The 20,594-nt window shown below is 43.9% G+C and overlaps 1 protein-coding gene across 4 annotated transcripts in view; it reads right to left on the bottom strand.

Moving 5' to 3' along the window:
- Positions 1 to 16,554, bottom strand: part of LRP8 (LDL receptor related protein 8) — a 284,937-nt gene extending 268,383 nt beyond the window's left edge. For 2 of the 4 annotated variants that reach the window (XM_050962307.1, XM_050962308.1), the window contains exons 1-2: positions 16,015 to 16,553; positions 14,960 to 15,079 (exon numbers count right to left, since the gene is read on the bottom strand). In XM_050962307.1, the coding sequence (XP_050818264.1) occupies positions 14,960 to 15,079; positions 16,015 to 16,444 (550 nt within the window). In that variant the 5' untranslated portion in view covers positions 16,445 to 16,553. Of the gene's footprint in view, positions 1 to 14,959; positions 15,080 to 16,014 lie in introns of all 4 variants that reach the window. The other 2 variants (XM_050962306.1, XM_050962310.1) reach the window with 2 other exon arrangements.
- Positions 16,555 to 20,594: the final 4,040 nt, after the last annotated feature.

Here is a 20,594-nt window from a genome sequence, read left to right as displayed (position 1 = left end):
AGGGCAAGGGTGGGCGATAATTTTCGCAGGGGGGCCACTCCACGAATTTTGATAGGTCATCATGGGCCACACATTTCTACTATATTTATGGAGGGGGTGCGGGGTCTGGGAGGAAATTTGGATGCTGGAGGGAGCTCTGGGCTGGTTCAGAGTGTTGGGGTTCAGTAGAGGGTGAGGGATGTGAGCTTTGGGAGGAAGTTTGGAGCAGGAGGGGTCTCCAGACTAGGTCAGAGGATTGGGGTGCAGGAGGGGGTGCAGGGTCTGGGAGGGAGTTTGAGTGCAGGAGCAGGTTCTGACTTGGGGCGGGGGGTGGGGTGTGAGGTGCGGCTCTGGCCAGGAGGCACTTACCACGCATGCTGTGGCCCCTGCGAAAGGCTACTGCTGGCACGTCTCTGCGCACCCATTGCGGGGAGGGATAGGAGCCTTGTCTTATAACAGGCCTATTCAAAGTGATACAAGCAACGAAAGTGAGATCTTGGAAGACTGTTGCCATTTTCATAATGTAATAAAAATACTGTAATGATAAATAAGAAGCAAGTCATAAAAACAAATTTTATATTTCCAAGATCACTGCTTTTATAATTTATACTCAGATAAAGGAGAAAATCCCTGGAAATATTCATTTTTAGGAGGGGGTTCGTGAGACTTGACATTTTAGTGAAAGGGGTTCACGGTCTGTTAAAGTTTGGGAACCACTGTCAGCATGTGATACACAAACTTGGCTCTGTCAAGAATGAGATGCAAATTAAAATTCTCAGAAGGGTTGAGTTCCCTGATAAAGTGAACCCCATAGAAGGAGGAAGTTGTAAGAAAAGGGTTTTATAGAAATTTAAGTTTCACAAGGCCTCAGGAAGGATTCCATAAAAATCAGAGACAGCTACCTCTTAAAAATTTGGCAAATCTAGAAAGAACAGCATTAATTATGTATATGACCCAATTCTTCTGAGATTTCACTCTATGCCTGCCAAGAGAAAATACTAATTTGCTGAACAAAGATACTAACTTTTATTTATATAGAATCTGATCACCAGATTTCATCTTCAACAAAGCATATATACAAAGCAAGAAGGTTCTTCAGCAGTCTTTAGAAACATTCACAGACTTAAAATAAGATCATGCCTTACTTTAACTAGACATGGCTACAGTTTAACTTTGGAGCAAACACTCATATTTCTTTGCAACAGAAGTGGCTACTAACTTTGTGAATCACTAGATCTTGATAATGAATGGTTTTCATCTCCCATTGACTTTAATAGACCAGTTTGCTCAGCATCTTGAAGGACTGGACCATAGTTTAGTAAAGCTATCAGAAATGGACACTTTGGACCAGAACTGAGTTTACTTTGAGAATATTTCATTTCATATATGCTCCTATAAAGTTTTAAAAGTTATTATTTTTACAACATGTTGTCATCTCTGGTTCCTTGCTTGAAACTATTGTTGCTTGCCAAAGTATCTCTCTTGGATGTTGTAAAAACAACAAAACTAATATCGGAAGGATTAACAAAGTAAAAGTTGGCTTTAAAGGGGGCCTGCCACCTTGAGAGTCTAACTTAATAGCTCGGTGTACCAGGTTGAGGACCAGTTATTTTCATCCTTGTTGTCTCCAAACAGTATCACAGCAAGGACATTTTCTCACAATATTTAACATGGTATGTTTGCTTAGTAAAAAGAGCAGGATTTAATTTTTTTCAATTTCAATGGTTCTTCCATTTGACAGTGTTGAAATGATATAGCCATTTAATAATATAAAAACAAATAGAAATATTCTAGAGCAGCGGTTCTCAAACTGTGGGTCAGGATCCTAAAGTGGGTTATGACCCCATTTTAATGGGGTTGCCAAGGCTGGTGTTAGACTTGCTGGGACCCGGGGCCAGAGCCTGGGGCTGAAGCCTTTGTGCTTGGGCTTTGGCCTCCTGCACCCTGGGCGGTGGGGCTTTTGCTTTGCCCCCGGGGGCAGTGGGGCGCAGGCAGGCTCAGGCTTCAGTCCCCCCCCCCCGGGGTCAAGTAGTAATTTCTGTTGTCAGAAGGGGGTCGTGGTGCAATGACGTTTGAGAAAGCCTTTTTCTAGAGCTACCCCACCAAAAGTGTATGTGTTTGTATGTATGTGGCAAAGTGGGGAAGTGAGTTACAACACCCCAAGGCTAAAAAACTTTTGAGAATATTTCATGTTTATAAAACAGAAACCGTAAATCATTCTAGAACTACATCCACATTCCTTGTTCATGTTCCAGTTTGACTTTTTTTAAAACTCCATTTCCTTCTCCAGTGTGAAGTGTATTAGCACATTTCAGACTGCAGATTAACAGTGGTATAATTCCTACTTCCCTTGAGGGCTTGAGATGCAAAATCTTCTATTTGTTTCAGCACAGTAGAGTGAAAATGTCAGCCTTCATTACCCCCCTACCATCACCTGAATTGCGAATTACACTAAAAACACATTGGATAATAAAAACTCAGCACTAAACAGCTTAACAAACTCTTGAGGCAATACTGTTGCTCCAGCAGCCGTTTCCTGATTAGAGTCTGGTTTTATCTATGGGATCTTAAGCTCCTTATTTATGCTCCTAGATGGATCAATCTATTTGTGTGGAAATTTGCAATTCTCTTCCATAAAAGATACCAAAACCAAATGTCCCAAGAGAGCATCTCCGCAGCCAGAAACATCCAGTCAATCCCAGTGCAGATTTCCAGAAGATCTGCTTTACAAACCTAATTATCCCTGATTGCACAGATGCAAAAGTCATATGAAATATTAGCACCCGAGACTGAAAGCTGATTTTAAAAATTTAATAAACACACATATGCCTATCAGCTGTGGGTCTGCTTCAAGTCAATGGAAAGACTTCTATTGATTTCAGCACGATTTAGATTGAGCTCTAAATCAGAGCTACATAAGCAGCTACATTATCCTAATCGCAACCAACCGGTCTTCACAATCTGCTTTTGATACAGAGCAGAATCACTTATGGTCAGCCTCAGCTTCCATGGTCCTCCAAGCACTTTCCATGCCTCTTAACTGCCAGGCTGGAAATTCTGCACTAAAGGTATTGCCTATCATCACTGCTGCTACCACCCAGAGTAGCATGACCAGCTTCTCTGGGATCACATAGTCGCAGTGGATACAGTAGTTCAACCAATCCATTGAGTTTCCTATCTGCAGTAGAAATAAACCTAAGCCATTAAATTTGGATGGGTATATCTCCAAAACCAGGGGTGTTTGGATATGGGGTACTGACTTGGGCACCAATCTGCAGGATTCCACAAGGTGAAGGGGTTCTGCATAGGTTCAGCTCAAAGTGGCCCTTCTACTTTACAGAGTCTTTATTTAAAATAAGACAAATCTCCACATTCTACAGTAATGGCCCCAACCACCATAACTTACAATAGCGCTACAGAACTGACTGGCATCCAGTGCCGTAGGATAGTAGAATATTTCTAAATGGGTTTTATTTTTTACAAACGTGACTGAGAAATTACTTGGCAGCAAAGCACGTCGTCCTGTTCCTAACCCATTTAAAAACTGGTACCCAAGAACCCCTATGTATTATTTTTTCTTCATATGAAGACACATCATTCTCTCTGTCTCTCATTGTTCCCCTTTTGGCTCATTCTTCTTGCACATGTGGCAAACTGCCAATTACTCCCCATTGGCTAGCAGTGTGGGTCACCTATAAGTTAATTGATGCCACAAAACTTCCCTCTGGGACATCACCTGGGCTGAATTCAATGTTCTCAATGGCTTCTCAAGCGCCTTCCTCTAATACTGAAAACCACTTGTCTGGACCTAATACTAATTTGTTGATGTCTTGTTGTTGTTTACAACTTATAAGAAAATTACTAATACTACTTAGTTCTTGTAGAACCCTTTTCATACATGACTGCAAAACACTTTACAAAGATGAGCAAGCATTATTACCCCCCTTTTGCAAAACTGAAATGCAGAGAGGTGAAGTGACTTGCTCAAGGCAAATCCAGGAATAAGTGCCAACATTTTCAAAAATGAGTGTTTCAAATTAGGCATCTAACCTCAGCTTTAGGTTCCTGAATAGATGACTTGATTTTCAAATGTGCCAAGTATTCAGCAGCTCCAGCTGATAATGAGCCACTTTTTTATTTTGAAAAATAAGACCATTTATTTAATAGCCTACATATAGTTTTAGGGACCTAGTTGTCCCATCACCTGCTATGCAGATAAGTTAAATGCTTTTGTTTTCCTATCCATTTCTTATTGAAGCAGTAAATGCACATTAGGGGCAGGGCTTTCCTGCACTCTGCAATAGGTTGTGCACTGTGCAGGCAGATTCCGTAAGGAATAACAGTGAAGAATGAAGCAAGACCCCCATTTGGCCCAACATACGCTCATGCCCCGCACTAAGACTGTATCAGGCTGCATGGACAAACTACCCTTCTCTACTACTGCCATGTCTCAGAAGGAAGGAGGCCAGGAAGTACAGCCCACACGGAGACATGCATATCAAAGAACCACACTTACTGCACAGGGTAAGGAACCTCTTTTTGTTCATCGAGTAGCATCCCTATGGTTGCTCCACTTCGGGTGACTCCTAAGCAGTATCCCTCTAAGGAGAGGGAGTTTCAGAATCAAGTCTAGAACTGAGGAAAGAACTGCATTGCCAACTGCCACATCAGATCTAGAGGCTTCGACTAGGGCATAGTGTCTGGAGAAGTATGTGCCGAGGACCATGGAGCAGCTCGGCAAATCTCAGATACGGGGACTTTTTTCAGTAAAACATAGATGTAGCCCTGTGACTTCATAGAATGAGCTGACGGCACCAACCGCACTGTCAATCATTTAATAAATATTAAAATAATATTAATGTCTCTGAAAGAAAACATCTCCTTTACAGCAATTTGATAGCAAGGCCCTGGCTAATGGCCTTCCGTGTTATTCTAATCTAAACCTCATATAAATCCCATTCTCTAGTAGTTTCTAGAGCTCTACTGTTAAATTCACTCCTTGCATTAACTCTGCAAGGTTAGATTAACTGCCAGGTTCTGACTCAGAATTACAAAAGCCAGGTAATCTGGAACAAAGAATGAAATTTTATCATTAGCCCCTCAGGTGCCTTTGGGAAGGCAGCATGCTCGAGTGGATTGGACACTTGGATTTAGGACATCTGAATTCTGCTCCTGGTTCTGCCCTTGATTTACTGTATGCCCTTGACCATACACTAGCTCTCTGTGCCATAGTTTCCTCACCTGTATAATGGGACTAAGGCTACTCACTCACCTTACTGAAGAGCACTATGGAGGTGCTAAGTTGTTTCAACATATAGCAAACCAAATTCAAGCCTCATACGTGCACCACCATCATGACTCTTCAGATTCAAACCTCTGAGGAGATATTAAGATTCACCTTCTGTCTGGAGGTAAAGGTAACAGGTAATAGAAGAGAGTGCAGGTCTGCTGGACCCATCACCTGCTCATTACACCGCAGGCCCTTTACTAAGGTAGCATTAAAATGAAGTTTTAACCCCCACTCTGAATTTCCTGGCTTCTCTTTATTTAAAGCCTGACTCCTGACATTATTTTAATATTAATTTTTTTGTAAGTAGTTCATAGAATTATTGTAACACATTAATTAGACTTTACAAGTTATCTTTTGTATTTCAGCAAGAATTTTCACAGAGCAGAAAAATTTGCATGAATTATATTAAAAGGCTCATATCCCCATCTTGCAGTAATCTAAAAATTAATTATTTAACAAGAAAAGGCGTTTTAGAAAAAATTAGGCTCTGCATTTCTAACATTTCCTAACCATGTAGCATAAAAGTATGCAGTTTCCCTTTGGCTAGAACCAGATGTTTGTTCTAGAGGAGAGTTACATAGGAATAGACAAATTACTTTAGACTAGGGACACTGCAACACTGCAGTAAAACAAGAAGCAATACTCCAAAACTCAAACGAAATACACATATTTTTCTGGGGGCTTGGAAAAAATATAGAGATCAGAAACCTCTTACAAGGTGTGTAATGATTCAGAAGGGTGGAGCTCAGCATGGACACTATGGGCTTCAAGTTCATCTTTAAAAATTCCTAGGAGATGTGAGGAGTGTGGTGAGCAAGAGAGCTGCAGTAGATAGTACAGGGAGCGAGAGATGTTCATGCTAAACTAGTATCCCCTCAATAATGTATGTCCCATTCCTAATGCCCCACTGCCAATGCTTCTGCACCTCCCACATAGCAAACTTCTCAACTTGACCCCTACTTAGGGCTTGGCTACACTTGCAGGTGTGCAGTGCTGGGAGTTACAGCTGTCTTTGTACATCTGTGTAGGGAAAGCGCTGCAGTGTGGCCATACTGACAGCTACCAGCGCTGCAGTGTGGCCACATTTGCAGCATTTGCAGCGCTGTTGGGAGTGGTGCATTATGGACAGCTATCCCAGCGTTCAAGTGGCTGCAACGTGCTTTTCAAAAGAGGTAGGGTGGGGTGGATGTGACCGGGAGCATGGGGGAGACAGAAAGAGTGGATTTTTGGAGATGACACTGTGTCAGCTCCCTGCCTTGCAAGTTCTAAAGACTGGAAGATACATAGCACCAACCTTCACTCATTTTAAAAGTTTTGACCCCTTCCCCCACCCCTCTCTTATTCACTAAATGCAAATAGCTTTCAGACTAGCAGTTGCTCCAAAACGGACTCCCTCCTCCCCCCCCGCCGTGTTGCTTCTCTCCTCAAGCAAACTCTATCAAGCTGTGAACATTCCAAAGGAATCCCCCTGCCTGCCTCTGCTCGAGCAAACAGGAGCTGGGTTTGTTTTTTAGATAAGCAGCTCCGGGAGCCCGGAGTTCACAACAAAACAGCAGAGTGGCTGAACAGGAATTCTGGGATACCTCCAAATACCTCGGAGGCCAATTACAGCGCTTTTGGTGGCCACACTTGCGGAGCAGCGCTTTATATCCGAGGCAGAGCAGGAGTACAACCAGCGCTGCAGCCAGGGAGATGCAGCGCTGTATGTGCCTTGCAAGTGTGGACGGTGAGTAAGTTGCAGCGCTGGTGGTGGGTTTACAGCGCTGCAACTCTCCAGTGTAGCCAAGCCCTTAGATGCCAAAATCCATCTGCGTCTCCCACTTAATTTCCCCTACAACCTTCTCAAACCAGCTCCCTCCCTGTGACAACAACAGCAAATGTATCTGAGCTTTGGGTTTCAAAAATCTAAAATCAGGATGAGAAACATCAAAAAGAGCCACTACAAGTAGGTTAGGTCTAAAACACAAGAGCACTGTCTATTTTTAAAAAATCCATCACCAAAATAAATGTCTGGAATACTGTGTGCAGTTCTGGTCTCCCATGTTTAAGAAGGATGAATTCAAACTGGAACAGGTTCAAAGACGGGCTACTAGGATGATCCGAGGAATGGAAAATCTGTCATATGAAAGGAGACTCAAAGAGCTTGGCTTGTTTAGTCTAGCCAAAAGAAGGCTGAGGGGGGATATGCTTGCTCTTTATAAATATATCAGAGGGATTAATATTAGGGAGGGAGAGGAATTATTTAAGCTTAGTACCAATGTAGATACAAGAACGAATGGGTATAAACTGGACACTAGGAAGTTTAGACTTGAAATTAGAGGGAGGTTTCTAACCATCAGAGGAGTGAAGTTCTGGAACAGCCTTCCAAGGGGAGTAGTGGGGGCAAAAGACATACCTGGCTTTAAGATTAAGCTTGATAAGTTTATGGAAGGGATGGTATGATGGGATAGCTTAATTTTGGCAAGTGATCTTTGATTATCGCCAGATAAGTATGCCCAGTGGTTGGTGATGGGATGTTGGATGGGATGGGATCTGAGTTACTGCAGAGAATTCTTTTCTGAGTGCTGGCTGGTGAGTCTTGCCCACATGCTCACGGTTTAGCTGATCGCCATATTTGGGGTCAGGAAGGAATTTTCCTCCAGGGCAGATTGGCAGAAGCCCTGGAGGTTTTTCGCCTTCCCCTGCAGCGTGGGGCATGGGTCACTTGCTGGTGGATTCTCTGCAGCTTGAGGTCTTCAAACCACAATTTGAAGACTTCAATAACTCAGGCATAGGTTAGGGGTTTGTTATAGAAGTGGATGGGTAGGGTTCTGTGGCCTGCTTTGTGCAGGGGGTCAGACTAGATGATCACATTGGTCCCTTCTGACCCTAGAATCTATGAATCTATGAATCTAAGAAATTAGCCAAAACACAAAGCAGGGAGAAAGGGGTAGAAAACACTCAGGGATAATGGCAACACTAAAGCGCTGCTGCGGCAGCGCTTTAACATGGTTTGTATGGTTGTAGCACAGTGCTGGGAGAGAGCTCTAAAAAAATCACCTCAATGAGAGGCATAGCTATTAGTGGTGTAGCTACCACAGGCAGTGCTGCTGCGCCTGGCCTGGGGCTCCTCCAGGCAAGTGGAGGAGCAGGGGGACTCGGGGATCCTCCTGGCAGGTGCAGGGGGCAGGCCCAGGCCTCCTGCCAGCCCAGGGCTCCTCCGGCCAGGGGGTGGGGGGCACTTGGGGCTCCTCTGGCCAACGGAGTGGGGGGAGGAGCTCGTTACTCCAGCCGAGAGGGGCAGGGAGTCTTGAGGCTCTGGCCTGGGGGGCAGGAAGGGGCAGAGCTGGGGGCTAGCCTCCCCAAAGGGGGGGGCTCGACCCGCCACCCATGCTTAAAGTGCAGTTATGACCAGAAAAGCAACTGAGCAAAAAAGCTATCTTCCTACTCAACCACCTGCATGTGTTTGGTGACTTTAATGAAAAATCCTTTTTCACTACTTTTGACTCCTGTTAGCACTGCAGAGACACCATAACTTGGCAAGAAGGAGCTCTGTTCTCATTACTCCTGATAAAACTCTCTTGTCCCAATTCCTCTCCATCACTGGCATTTACACTCTTCAAACACTGTAGATGATTACTATGTTCCCATTTAGTTGTCACTTAGCTAAGCCACACCTATCTATTCAGTTCTTCATCTTTCCTCACAGGTCAATACCTCCAGTCTCATCATTTTTGTTGCTCTGTTCTGAAATACATTTGCCTTCATAATGTGAGGGGCACTTGTAGTTCTTAATGCAGGATGGACCCTTTAATATTTTAAATTAAAAATATCTAAAGTTAATAAAATAGTTTCATGTGTCAGGCTGTAATAACACTAAAATGGCACCATATTATGGACTGAAATAGTACCTCATCACAGCGAAGTCAAAGAGGCACTTAAGAAAGCCTGTGCAAATATGTTGGATTTAGGTATTTTAAATTAAACTGAATCTTACACACACAAATACACACACCTATTAGTATTTTGTATCCTTATAACTCTTCCAGATAAATAACCTCACATGACAACACTCTATAAAACCACGTGACCAACTCATAATCCAATTAGTCTGGGAGTCAAATCCTGCTCACATACCTTACTCACATAGGGCCAAATTCTGCAGCCTGCTCACATAAATGTTCCAGGGACCCAAAGTTGCCTTCATCAACTACAGCAGGACATGTGACTGGTTAAAGGTTAAAAAAAGACAGATGATCTTCAGTTACCTTTTTCCTTTTTTTAAAGCGAGACAGAGTTTCCAATTCATCCCTTATTTAAAACCCCTAAAATCAGTGGAGTTATCCCATGGAGGAATCTGACCCTACAACTTGTGAAACTGCTATACGGCCATGTTCCACGTTTGACCTAACCCCTTTTAAAAATTGGGATTGGGTAATCTTCCATATCCAGTAACTAAAGAGGTATCACCATTTTATCTCTTGATTTCCATTCAGTCACACAGTCATTCTACATCAAATCCATGACAGAGGATACAACTCTGATTGCTACCTGTCACATTCTGCGGTGCAATCCTAATCAGTGAGGGGCTGTGTCACCACCTGCCCCGCAATGTTGGGTGCCTCACAATGTTTTGCTGCTGTAGCTCCCACCTGGGCTGTTCATAAACAGCCTGCCAGCATGCAGGTAACACCCTGTCTGTGTATAGCTGCAGCCCTGGTCCAGCAGCTGTCAACCCAGCAGCCTGTCAGCAACACACCAGTCACACTCTGGCTTCCACCAGCCTTGGTTGTTACTTGCAAGGTGAAGCAACACTCCCAGTCCTGAATTTTCCTGAAGTGTGTGTTCTGCGCTGTCCAGCCCTCTCCTAGACGCTCAGATATTAAGATCTATTACCACTGTAAAGAGTCAATATTGAACAATTATCTACTTTAACTGGAGTTACCAGATAGTTCAGTTTAAACACAACTGGATGGGTTTAAGGACAAAACAAATGTATTAACGAAAGAAAATGGGTTTAAGTGAATTCAAGTATGAGACATAAAGACCAAAACTGTGACAAGCAAACAACAGTGAAAACACAGCTAAAAGTCTTAGACTTACTCCGGCAAATTTTGATTCAAGGGTTTGTTTAAAATGGCCTGTCTCAGCCCCAGTCTTCCAGCAAGATGGTGATTGACATTTCTTTGGTCAGGATCTTTCCCAAAGGCCCAAAGATGCTGATGCCTGAGGTCTGGTCTACACTATAGAGTTAGGTCAACACAAGGCAGCTTATGTTGACCGAACTAGGGAAGTCTCTACACTTAAATTTCACTCCTGACGACATAAATGCCCCACTATGCCAACTTAATAACTCCACCTCCACAAGCGGTGCAGAGGGTACGACCAGACTACCCGCCGGATTGGCGGGTAGCGATCGATTTTTCAGGGATCGATATATCGCGTCTCATCTAGACGTGATATAGTGATCCCCGAACGCGCTCCCGTCGACTCCAGAACTCCACCAGAGTGAGCGGCAGTAGTGGAGTTGACACAGGGAGCTGCGGACGTCGATCCGGTGTGGTGAGGATGGGAGGTAAGTCGAAATAAGATACTTCAGCTACGGTATTCCAGCTACGGTATTCCGTAGCTGAAGTTGCGTATCTTACATCGACACCTTCCCTTAGTGTAGACCAGGCCTAAGTCAAGGTCAACATAGTTAGGTCAACATTACGTTGCTTATGTTGACTGTTACTAGCTTTCAGGATCCATTCCACAATTCCCCACACTGACAGTACAATCAATACAAGTGCTCCTGGGGAGGACAAGCACTGCTAAGACAAAGAGCAAGCTGTAGACACAAACAAAAGATGTAATTACTGCACCGCTTGCCCTTAGGTCGACTTGATTTGGTAGTGTAGCCATGGCCTTTGTCTTCTTAGGGGAAAGAGACATAGCTTATGGGTTTTCTGTCTCTTTCTTTTATAATCCAGTGAATCTTTGAAATGGATTCTTCTGATGATAACCGCTCAAAGCAAAGTTTATTTGAACAGTGAGGCAGACAATATGGAGCCTGGTGTTGACATGAAAATTTGCTGTCTCCTGCTATCTCCTCCCCCTGGTTTCTTAACGACCATTTACTACTTACATATAAATTGAGGTGAACACACATTCCTTTGTTTAGGATAGATCTGTTCAACAATTTTTGCCTCGGCATGGCTGTATGATATTGAACATCATATAGGGGATTTCACAACTTTATAAATAATGTTGCTACGTACATTTTCACCATGATGTTATTGACCAGCAAGATATTAAGTTTTCATATGATACCTCACAAGGCATATTTTGTACAAAGATTATTACAGTAATGTGTAGGGTGTGAATACAGGGATGCTTTCAGGCACACTACTCCCAATCAAAAAGAAGGAAATTCAGTGAAAAGAAAGAAAGCCCAGAGGAAACCTCTATGAAGCAAGGGGCTCAGACTCTTCCTTTGGAATCTCAAATTCCTTGGAAAAGTCAACAGTAAACTCACCAGGCAGTAGAGCAGCAGAAAACAGGAAGAGCGTCAGTCTGTGCACAATGAAGGCTTCTAGGAAGAAGCACATTGAGTACTGCCACTCCATCAACTCCCTATTTTCCCATAAGCAGAGAGTAAATTTTCATCTTCTCATAGAACTACTAAAAAAAACTGAAACATTTTGTAACAGAGCATTTCAATGGCAACATCCACAAGGAGCAGTTTATTTTACAAGCTGATCATTTACAAACTAGCCACAAAGGTTAGCCTGTTTCTCTAGAAGTGAAGATAAATACAATAAGAAATCCGTTAACACATGCATATCACATACTTCTGAGACAGTTCTGAGCAAACTGAATATAGGGACTGAGAATGGAATGGTCTGCCTCAGCATTTGCTACTACAGGGCTATATGTATTTTCCTTTTCCCTGTCCATCACTGCTTTACTAGTTAACTGTGAAAAAATCAAGTTCTTGGAATGTGTAAATTCAGAATACTGTTTTTAATATCTTATTGTATCTCCAGTAGCAACAGAAGGAGTGTGGTAATCTAGAAACAAAAGCCCACTGAAAATACTCTGGGTATGTTTATTATGTATCCCTTAATGTAATAGTTGTGTATACCTGTGTTTTATATTATAAATACACATATATTCCCTTTTAACATTATTTTAAAGAAATCAGTGTTCAGCAATAAGTAAATAAAAGCTAGCAAAAATAAGCATGTGAAAAATGTAATTTAAATGGTGGCTCTCGAGACCACTTAAATGAAATCCACTGCAAATTCCATATCTTAATTAAATGATCAGTCCATACGGGATATTTCTATAATACACCCACCTAATCCATGTTCATATGCCACTCTGCACTCTACAGTATAATATAATTCCTTACATATGCATCAAGGACCCCTTTGTTCATATTTAGGGTCAAACAGGATCCCAGTCACATGCCTAAAATACATTTTTTTCAAAAAATTTTGAAAGCTACAGAAGTAAAACTCTAAGTAAAACATAATTACACATCTGACTTTTCTGACAGGGCACAATACAACCAAATCAGATCTTCATCAAAAAAATATCATTTTTACATTCCTTGTCTTTTGTGATACAGTATTTCATGGTAGGCTTGGTCCTTACTCATTCTTGCTATTTAAGAAATCTCACTGATTCTAATGGGACTATTCAGAGGATAAAGTACTATTTATTTTGAGTTGGGATAAAAGAATCAGAACATTAGGAACCCATTCAGGCCATGACCACACAACCTTTATACAAACAAAACTCCCATTGAATTCAGTGGAAGTTTTGCCTAAGAAAGAAGGACTGTAGGATGAGACTGTAAATGTGAACCTGATTAAAAACTGTGAAGATGTTAATAGCAAGAAATAGAGTGAAAAATGCATGACTGTAACTTATTCCCTAGTTCTGCTGCCACTCATCAGCGCTCATGTTATGTTCTTGTGGCTTATGAAGTCTCCAGAGCTCACCCAGTGAATTACAACAAAGTGTGCATTCAGTGGCTATTATCCTATGCAGTATATAATTCTCAAGACATGCCTTTGGTATATCAGGTCAGCTACTACAGCAAAACCTGCAGTGCTGTTTTGTATCTTGTAGATACAAGGGACTTAATTCCATATTTCTTTGCTTTCATGGACATTTCTTCCATACTTAGGATGAGAGAAGTGCTGCTACTCGCAGAACTTACATGGCAACACAGGGGAAAAGCATGTGTACTGATAGCATAACGTGCAACTGTCTGGGACTTTGGCATATTGACAACCATAACCCCAAGGCCAACTGAGACTTCACAGGAACAGAGGAGGTAGAACTCCAAGCCACCCTGCTCCAAAGCACGAACCCTCTCTTCTCCCACTTACACTACTATATTCTGTTAACAGCACAGGGACTGATGTCACACAACTGGATAGTTCTGATTCTATCCAATAGTAAGCAGTTGTGCACATGCACACTAGCTAGTTCACTATATTTTTTTCACTAATCCTTGTATATACATACTTAAATTCAACTTCTTTCAAGCTCTGTCCTATGAGCAATTTAAAAAAAAACCATGCCAGGAACTAAACCTGAACAATGATTTCTTGTTAGGGTGTTGCCACATACACAGGATTTGTCAAAACAAATGATATAAAAGTAGGAGGAAAGAGCAGAACCATAAAAATTCACAGTTGATGTATGGAGGAGGAAGCTTTTGCAACCTATATCTCTTTGCCTCGTTAACGCACTTAAAATCTTTCACGATGAATCATTACCGGAACAGGATTTTGCAAGTAAAGAGTTTAATAATCCCCATCGCTAAGCGATTCACTATGACGGTGCAATAAGGAACCGCTTTGCCTTTGTACATGTAGCCAGTCTGGGCAGTTCCCCAGAAGCCCTTCACAGCTCCTGGCTAACCGAGGCAAGTGGGCTCTTGAAGAAGGTAGGAGGAGGATGACCGAGGGTAACTAGCAAACCCTTCCTAGACTTTTCTATAGGCAGCTTATGCCATGTGACTCTATCTGGTGTTTCCCAGCAGCCAATCCGAAATGGGGCGGGGAGAACAGGATGGAACCGTACAATTTACAATCGTTTTCCTCCGGGCCGGGTTTTGCAGCAGGAAAGCGGCAGAGCAGGACCGGCTACTGTTACCCAGGGGACATGGATTAACACAACTGTAATTCGCCCCCAACACACACACGCGCGCTGTACCGCTCTCACCTAGGCTAAAAGCTAAATCCGCCCCTTTCTGCAAGAGGGATAAGGCTCCCTCTGAGCAGCAGCAGCAGGCGCTGTGAGTCCGTCCGCGGGGAAGCGCACGCGGAGAGGAACGGCAGGGCTGGGAGACGTCTCTCCAGCCTGCACCCGGTGCCAGCTCCACTGTGTCTCCGGGCAGCGCTGCTTTGTAGCCCGCCCACACACCACCCTCCTTTCCAAACCCCGGGACACACAAGCGCCGCCGGGTGCCCCGGTGCAATGAATGGCGCTCCGGCAGCCTGCAAGCGACCGCCAAGGCAGACGGGCCCGGGAGACCCCAGCTCTCCAGGCGGGCCCGGCAAAAGACTCGAGCTTGCCCCAACTCGCCTCTGCACCAGGCGCCGCCCAGCACAGCGAACCCTCCTCCCGCCAAGCGGAGACACCCCTCCCCGGGCTGCCTGCCCGCCCGCCAACGGGGAGCTCCGCAGGGAGCGCGGCTCGGGTACTCACGGCAATCCGCCTCGTCGCTGTTGTCCGAGCAATCGTCATCCTCGTCGCATTTCCAGATGGCGGGGATGCACCGCTCGTTCCGGCACTGGAACTGATCCTCCTCGCACTCCTTTGCGGCGCCTGCGGGGAGCAGAGGCAGAGCCGCGTGCGCTAGAGCGCGATTCCCTTCCGTGCCCACCCCGCCCAGGGCATGCTTTGCAGGCCGCATCCTCTGGGCTCGGGGATCCAGGCCACGCTCCCGTCATGGATGCTAGCTCGCTGCACACACAGTGCTTCCCTAGAGAGGGACTCTGCACTGGGGGAGGCATGTGTTTAACAACAAAAGGACAATGCACCGCTCCTTAAAGTAGGTTACAATAATCCCCTTCTCCCTGGCTAAATATAGCCCGTTTGAAAAGATGCCTTGCGCGCACATCAAACATCTAATTCACCCACTACGGGAAATAACCCGGCATTGTTTTAAAGGCAAAAGGAGGTTGGAGGGAAGGGTAAGCAAATGCCAACGTAAAAGCACCCACGACCTAGCGGATATTCACTGTCAGTGCAAAAGGCAGCTCGCATGTTGAGGGACCATTGTCAGCTTCTCCGCTGGTTGCTTTATATAAATATTTTCTTTCCCCCCACAAAATGGAAACTACCCCAAACTGAAGTTAAGAAGGGACCTGGCTCCTTTGCAGAGAGGGCGCAGGGCTCCTGGGTTTGGTTTTCGGGCGACTGACCAGACAAATTCTTCCCTTAGGTTAAAAGATGAATTCCTGTCACTACCAGTCGGCCAGCATCTGTGATAGTCTTTCCATTCAAACAAGGTGTCAGCCTCTGCCCCCACTATATCACTGATCAAAGTTAAGGGAACCCATGCAAACTGGCCTCCCATTCCCTGCACGCACTCTGTGCAGTACGGCCAGGAACCCCACACACAGTGCGTGCAACCAGTAGTCAAAAGGGAGAGCGAGAGACCCAGGCAAAAGCTCGGGTCCTAGTGATGCTGTGCGGTTACCCCCCTACACGCGCGCGCACGCATACAGGGGACATGGACACGGAGATCCTGGACCCACCTTTGCCAGTGTGCAGCTTGATCAGCAGCAGATGGAAGAGCAGCAGCCGGGTTAGTCCTGGGTGGCACATGGCGCTCTCTCCTTCGGTGTGACAATGCCTCAAGTGCCGACTGCATGCAGCCGGGCTTACTGCCTTTGCTAACGAAGTGTTTATTGGCGGCGGCTGCCGTCCTGCTTCCTCCAGCATGTGTGCATTAAAACCGGAGTGACGTTCCTCATTGGGCGGGCTCTGTCTGTGCGCTCCAGACCTGTGCATGCCCAATCTCTGCACGGAGGGAGACCAGGTGCCACGTTGGGATGGGCAATATACTGAGAGAAAGAGCTGGGGCAATGCCGCCACACCAGGTACTGTTTCTTTCCCCCATTTTTTCTGAAGCGTGGATGGTTTTGCTTTGCTAGTCTCATCCCATTCCTGGAAAAGCAAACGCATTGCTGAGCTGAGCAGATGTAGGGAGGCAGGGTACCACACCACAGATAATGTTGGACCTACATTTTATATTACTCGGTCTGGCAGAGGGGCAAAACAAATCTCCATTCCCAATGGCAGCTAAAAACAGTCTGCGTGCCATCATTTCTTTAATTGGACAAGGCCTCAGTTTCCTCACCTGTAAAATTAATAAATGGCCTATTAAGCAACCAGCAGATTGCAAAAGAGGAATCTGCAGCAATAAAACAGATTATTTTCAAACCAACTAATTCTTTTTATTTGAGGGGAACAGAGGTTTAAGGCCAAAGTCTGTTCTCATTTCCACCATACAGCCCCACTGACCCAACTTGCACCAGTGTCTCTGAGAGCAGAATTTAGCCCATATTATTTGATTACCTTTGGGATAATAATAAATACAGTAATAAATGCAATAACTGTCACCTAGCTCAGAGGTAAGATAACAATATGTCTTAGTTCCTGTTATATAAAATAATAAACAAATATGGAGTGATCCCACTAAAGTCAATGGTGTTACACTGATTTTACAGTGGGTATAAATTAAATCAGAATCTTGTCCACAGTATTTTCTGTTTAAACGCTACACACAAGGGGCCAAATTCTGCCCTAATTTAACAGCATTGCATGCTATAAATCAAGGTTGAATTTAGCCATTGTCCTTCAGAAAACAAACTGTGGGCAACATACTGATATTTGCCATCTTCTTTCCTATGTTAGAGACTTGAGACAATTTACACAATAAATTAAGTGTAATATTACGATTAGTTTCTGAAATCTTGTATATAATACACTAAATGCAAATAACACACTTCTATACTATAGGGCCACATCCTCAGTTGATTTAAATCTGTAGATATGTTGATTCACATTGAAGATCTGGCCCATGATCTTAATTTTATTAAGTAAATGAAACAAACGTGTTGTTTTAATGTCTTTAGGAAAATAGTAAATCAGTCACACACACACGGTGTTTTCTTCATTATTTTAGCTTTCTGGTAAAACAGAGATTTCATGACTATCCTACCCACATAACCTTCTGCACTTTATTGTAGTCAAATTATAAAGACAAGAAACTGTAAAGCATTCCAGAGGTAGTAATCTCCTTTCTAATGGAGAGGTAATCTGTGTATTCCACATGCCAATACAGTTTGTTCCGCAAATGGAATGAAAACAAGATTATAAACTCTATGGCATAGGGACCGTGTCTACATCTCTGTATAGAGGGGCCCCTGCTCCTGATTACAGTAGAGCCTCTGGGCTCTACTGTAATCATAAAATATTTGATTGTGCTAAATTAGCATTGCGGTGCTAGTCACACTACTAGAGTTAGGGTCATTTCAGTACTCTTATTGTCAATGACGTTTTTCACAGAATAGCAACAATTTTAATAATTCATAACGAAGTTAAAACAGTTAGACATCAAGATCTTAAGCCTTGGATTTATTTTTTTAAACAATTTTGAAGAAATTGCATCCACTTTAAAATATTAAACTGATATAACAAAGTTGTAAAAGGTTTCCCACTTCAGACCTCTTTTTTTTTTTAATCCATAAATGAGAACTAATCCTGCACTTCTCACTCAGGCAAAAGTTCCACTGACTACAAACTGGGTCTGTAATTAAAAATGCATTTGCTTCTTTAAACAGAAAATTTGCAAGCTAATAGTCAGTGGAGTGACTAATATGTTTTAATAACATGAAGAGGAAAATAGCTAATTGTTGAACGACTTCAGTGACAGCTTGCAATGTATTAGCAATTATTCAACAAATATTTCTTAATTTTTAGAATGCAAATATAGTGCACATTTGTGCTGGTGGGATTGCTGTGACAGATTACAATAAATACCTCATTTGCTTTGAGCTATTATGATCCATCAGGTCAAACCTCTCTTTTAAAAAATGTGTCAAAATACAGATTTACAATAGTTTTACAAATCCCGGTCTCATTCCTCTCTCTCTCTCTCTCTCTTTCTCTAGCGTACACCAGAGGTAACTCCAGTTAAGACAGTGACCTACACTGGCGAAGAAAGAGCATAAGTGAGAGGAGAAAAATGTCCAGAAACGGAGAGATTTTACTTTTGTTTGGTTTTTTTTTTAAACTGTTTTGCTAAAATGGCTTTCTTTAAAAGAGAAAAAGAAAAATGCTGTCAATAGTTAATCCTCTCCCCCAACAGTTAGCTTTGGTATCGCCTGGCCCACTGAATGCCCGGGGCCTCTCCCGGGCAGGCCCCAGCCATAGGAGCTACCTGTGCCATAACGCCATCTTGTGGACACCCAAAGTATCTCATAGGAAGTGCGAAGGGAAGAGGAACTAGGCTAGAGGGGGATAAGGAAACTGACAGTTTGGGGACTAAGGGTATGTCTACACTACAGGTTTATTCCGATTTTACATAAACCAGTTTTGTAAAACTGATTGTATAAAGTCAAGTGCACGCGGCCACACTAAGCACATTAATTCGGCGATACGTGTCCATGTATCGAGGCTAGCGTCGATTTCCGGAGCTTTGCACTGTGGGTAGCTATCCCATAGTTCCCGCAGTCTCCCCCGCCCATTGGAATTCTGGGTTGAGATCCCAATGCATGATGGTGCAAAAACAGTGTCGCGGGTGATTCTGGGTAAATGTCGTCACTCATTCCTTCCTCCGTGAAAGCAATGCCAGACAATCATTTCACGCCCTTTTTCCCTGGATTGCCCTGGCAGACGCCATAGCATGGCAACCATGGAGCCCGTTTTGCCTTTTGTCACTGTCACCATATGTGTACTGGATGCCGCTGACAGAGGCGGTACTGCAGTGCTACACAGCAGCGTTCATTTGCCATTGCAAGGTAGCAGAGATGGTTACCAGTTGTTCTGTACCATCTGCTGTGCCATTGTAAATTGGCGATGAGACGACAGTTTTCAGTCGTTCTGTACCGTCTGCTGCTGTCATGGGTGCTCCTGGCTGGCCTTAGCTGAGGTCAGCTGGGGGCGCAAAGACAAAAATGGGTTTAAAGAGCCCTTTATATCGATATAAAGGGCCTCATGTGGACGGATGCAGCGTTAAATCGGTTTAACGCTGCTAAAATCGGTTTAAACACGTAGTGTAGACCAGGCCTAAGTGAGAAACTAAATCCAGTTCGATCCAGTATGTTCCAATTGTTTAATAAAAGCAATTCACTGAAACCTCAGGCTCCCTTCTTCCTTGAGAACACTACACTGCTCACCATATTTTCCTAGATGGCTTCAAATTAACATTCCTCCACTTCATTTCTCTCACTCTGGAGTCCCTGTATCACCGGGGTGGCTAAACTTACTGACCCTCTGAGCTGCATACGACAATCTTCAGAAGTTCAAGAGCCGGAAGGCACCTGCTGGGGCTCAGGGCTTCAGCCTCACGTGAGCTGCCTTATGGGTCTTGGGTCTTTAGTCCCGCTCCTGCTGAAGCCCTGAGTCCTTGCAGGTGCGCCCCATAGGGCTGAAGCCTCAAGACCCCCCCTCCCCGCTGGGCAAAAGTCCCCTACTCCACCACCCTGCTGCAAGGCAGAGGTCCCAAGCTCCCCCCCTAGTCTGGTAGGTGGAGAATGGGGGGAGGTGCGTGGAGGGCTCCGCGAACCGCACGTTAGCTATAAAAGAGCTGCATGCAGCTCACGAGCCATGGTCTGGCCAACCCTGCACAACCAACAATCTCTCAGATAAGGAGAAGAACAGGACAGGGCTGCCTTAGAGCTTGTGGACACTTCTTGTTATTCAGCTGGAAGAGACATTTAAGTCACAAGAATGTTTTTACCTTCCATCCCCACCTCAAGATTGCCCACACTGCCTCAGTGGTACTTCCAGATGCTATGGCTTTAGGGCCCAATCCACATCTCACTGCAGTCAATAGACTTTTCAGTTAATTTTAATGAGAGTTAGACTAGACCCTTGTAGGGAGGGGGAGAAATCAGGAGTAGATTTCAAATACAAGTCTTCTGCATGTCTGAGGAGTACTGCCAATGAGCCAGCCCGCTTTCTGCCATGTTACAGTGTAGAATCAGCGAAAGCTGAAAAAATGCAAAAAGTAAACCAAGAGCACAGTTAGTGATAACTACATTGGAATTTTTGAAATTGTTTCACTTTGAACAATCTATGGTGTTGTTAGTAACATAAGTAAATAAAT

Source organism: Gopherus flavomarginatus, chromosome 7 (genome assembly GCF_025201925.1).
Source record: "Gopherus flavomarginatus isolate rGopFla2 chromosome 7, rGopFla2.mat.asm, whole genome shotgun sequence".
Taxonomy (NCBI): domain Eukaryota; kingdom Metazoa; phylum Chordata; order Testudines; family Testudinidae; genus Gopherus; species Gopherus flavomarginatus.
The sequence above is the reverse complement of the archived record's forward strand: the minus strand, read 5'-3'. Positions and strand labels throughout refer to the sequence as shown.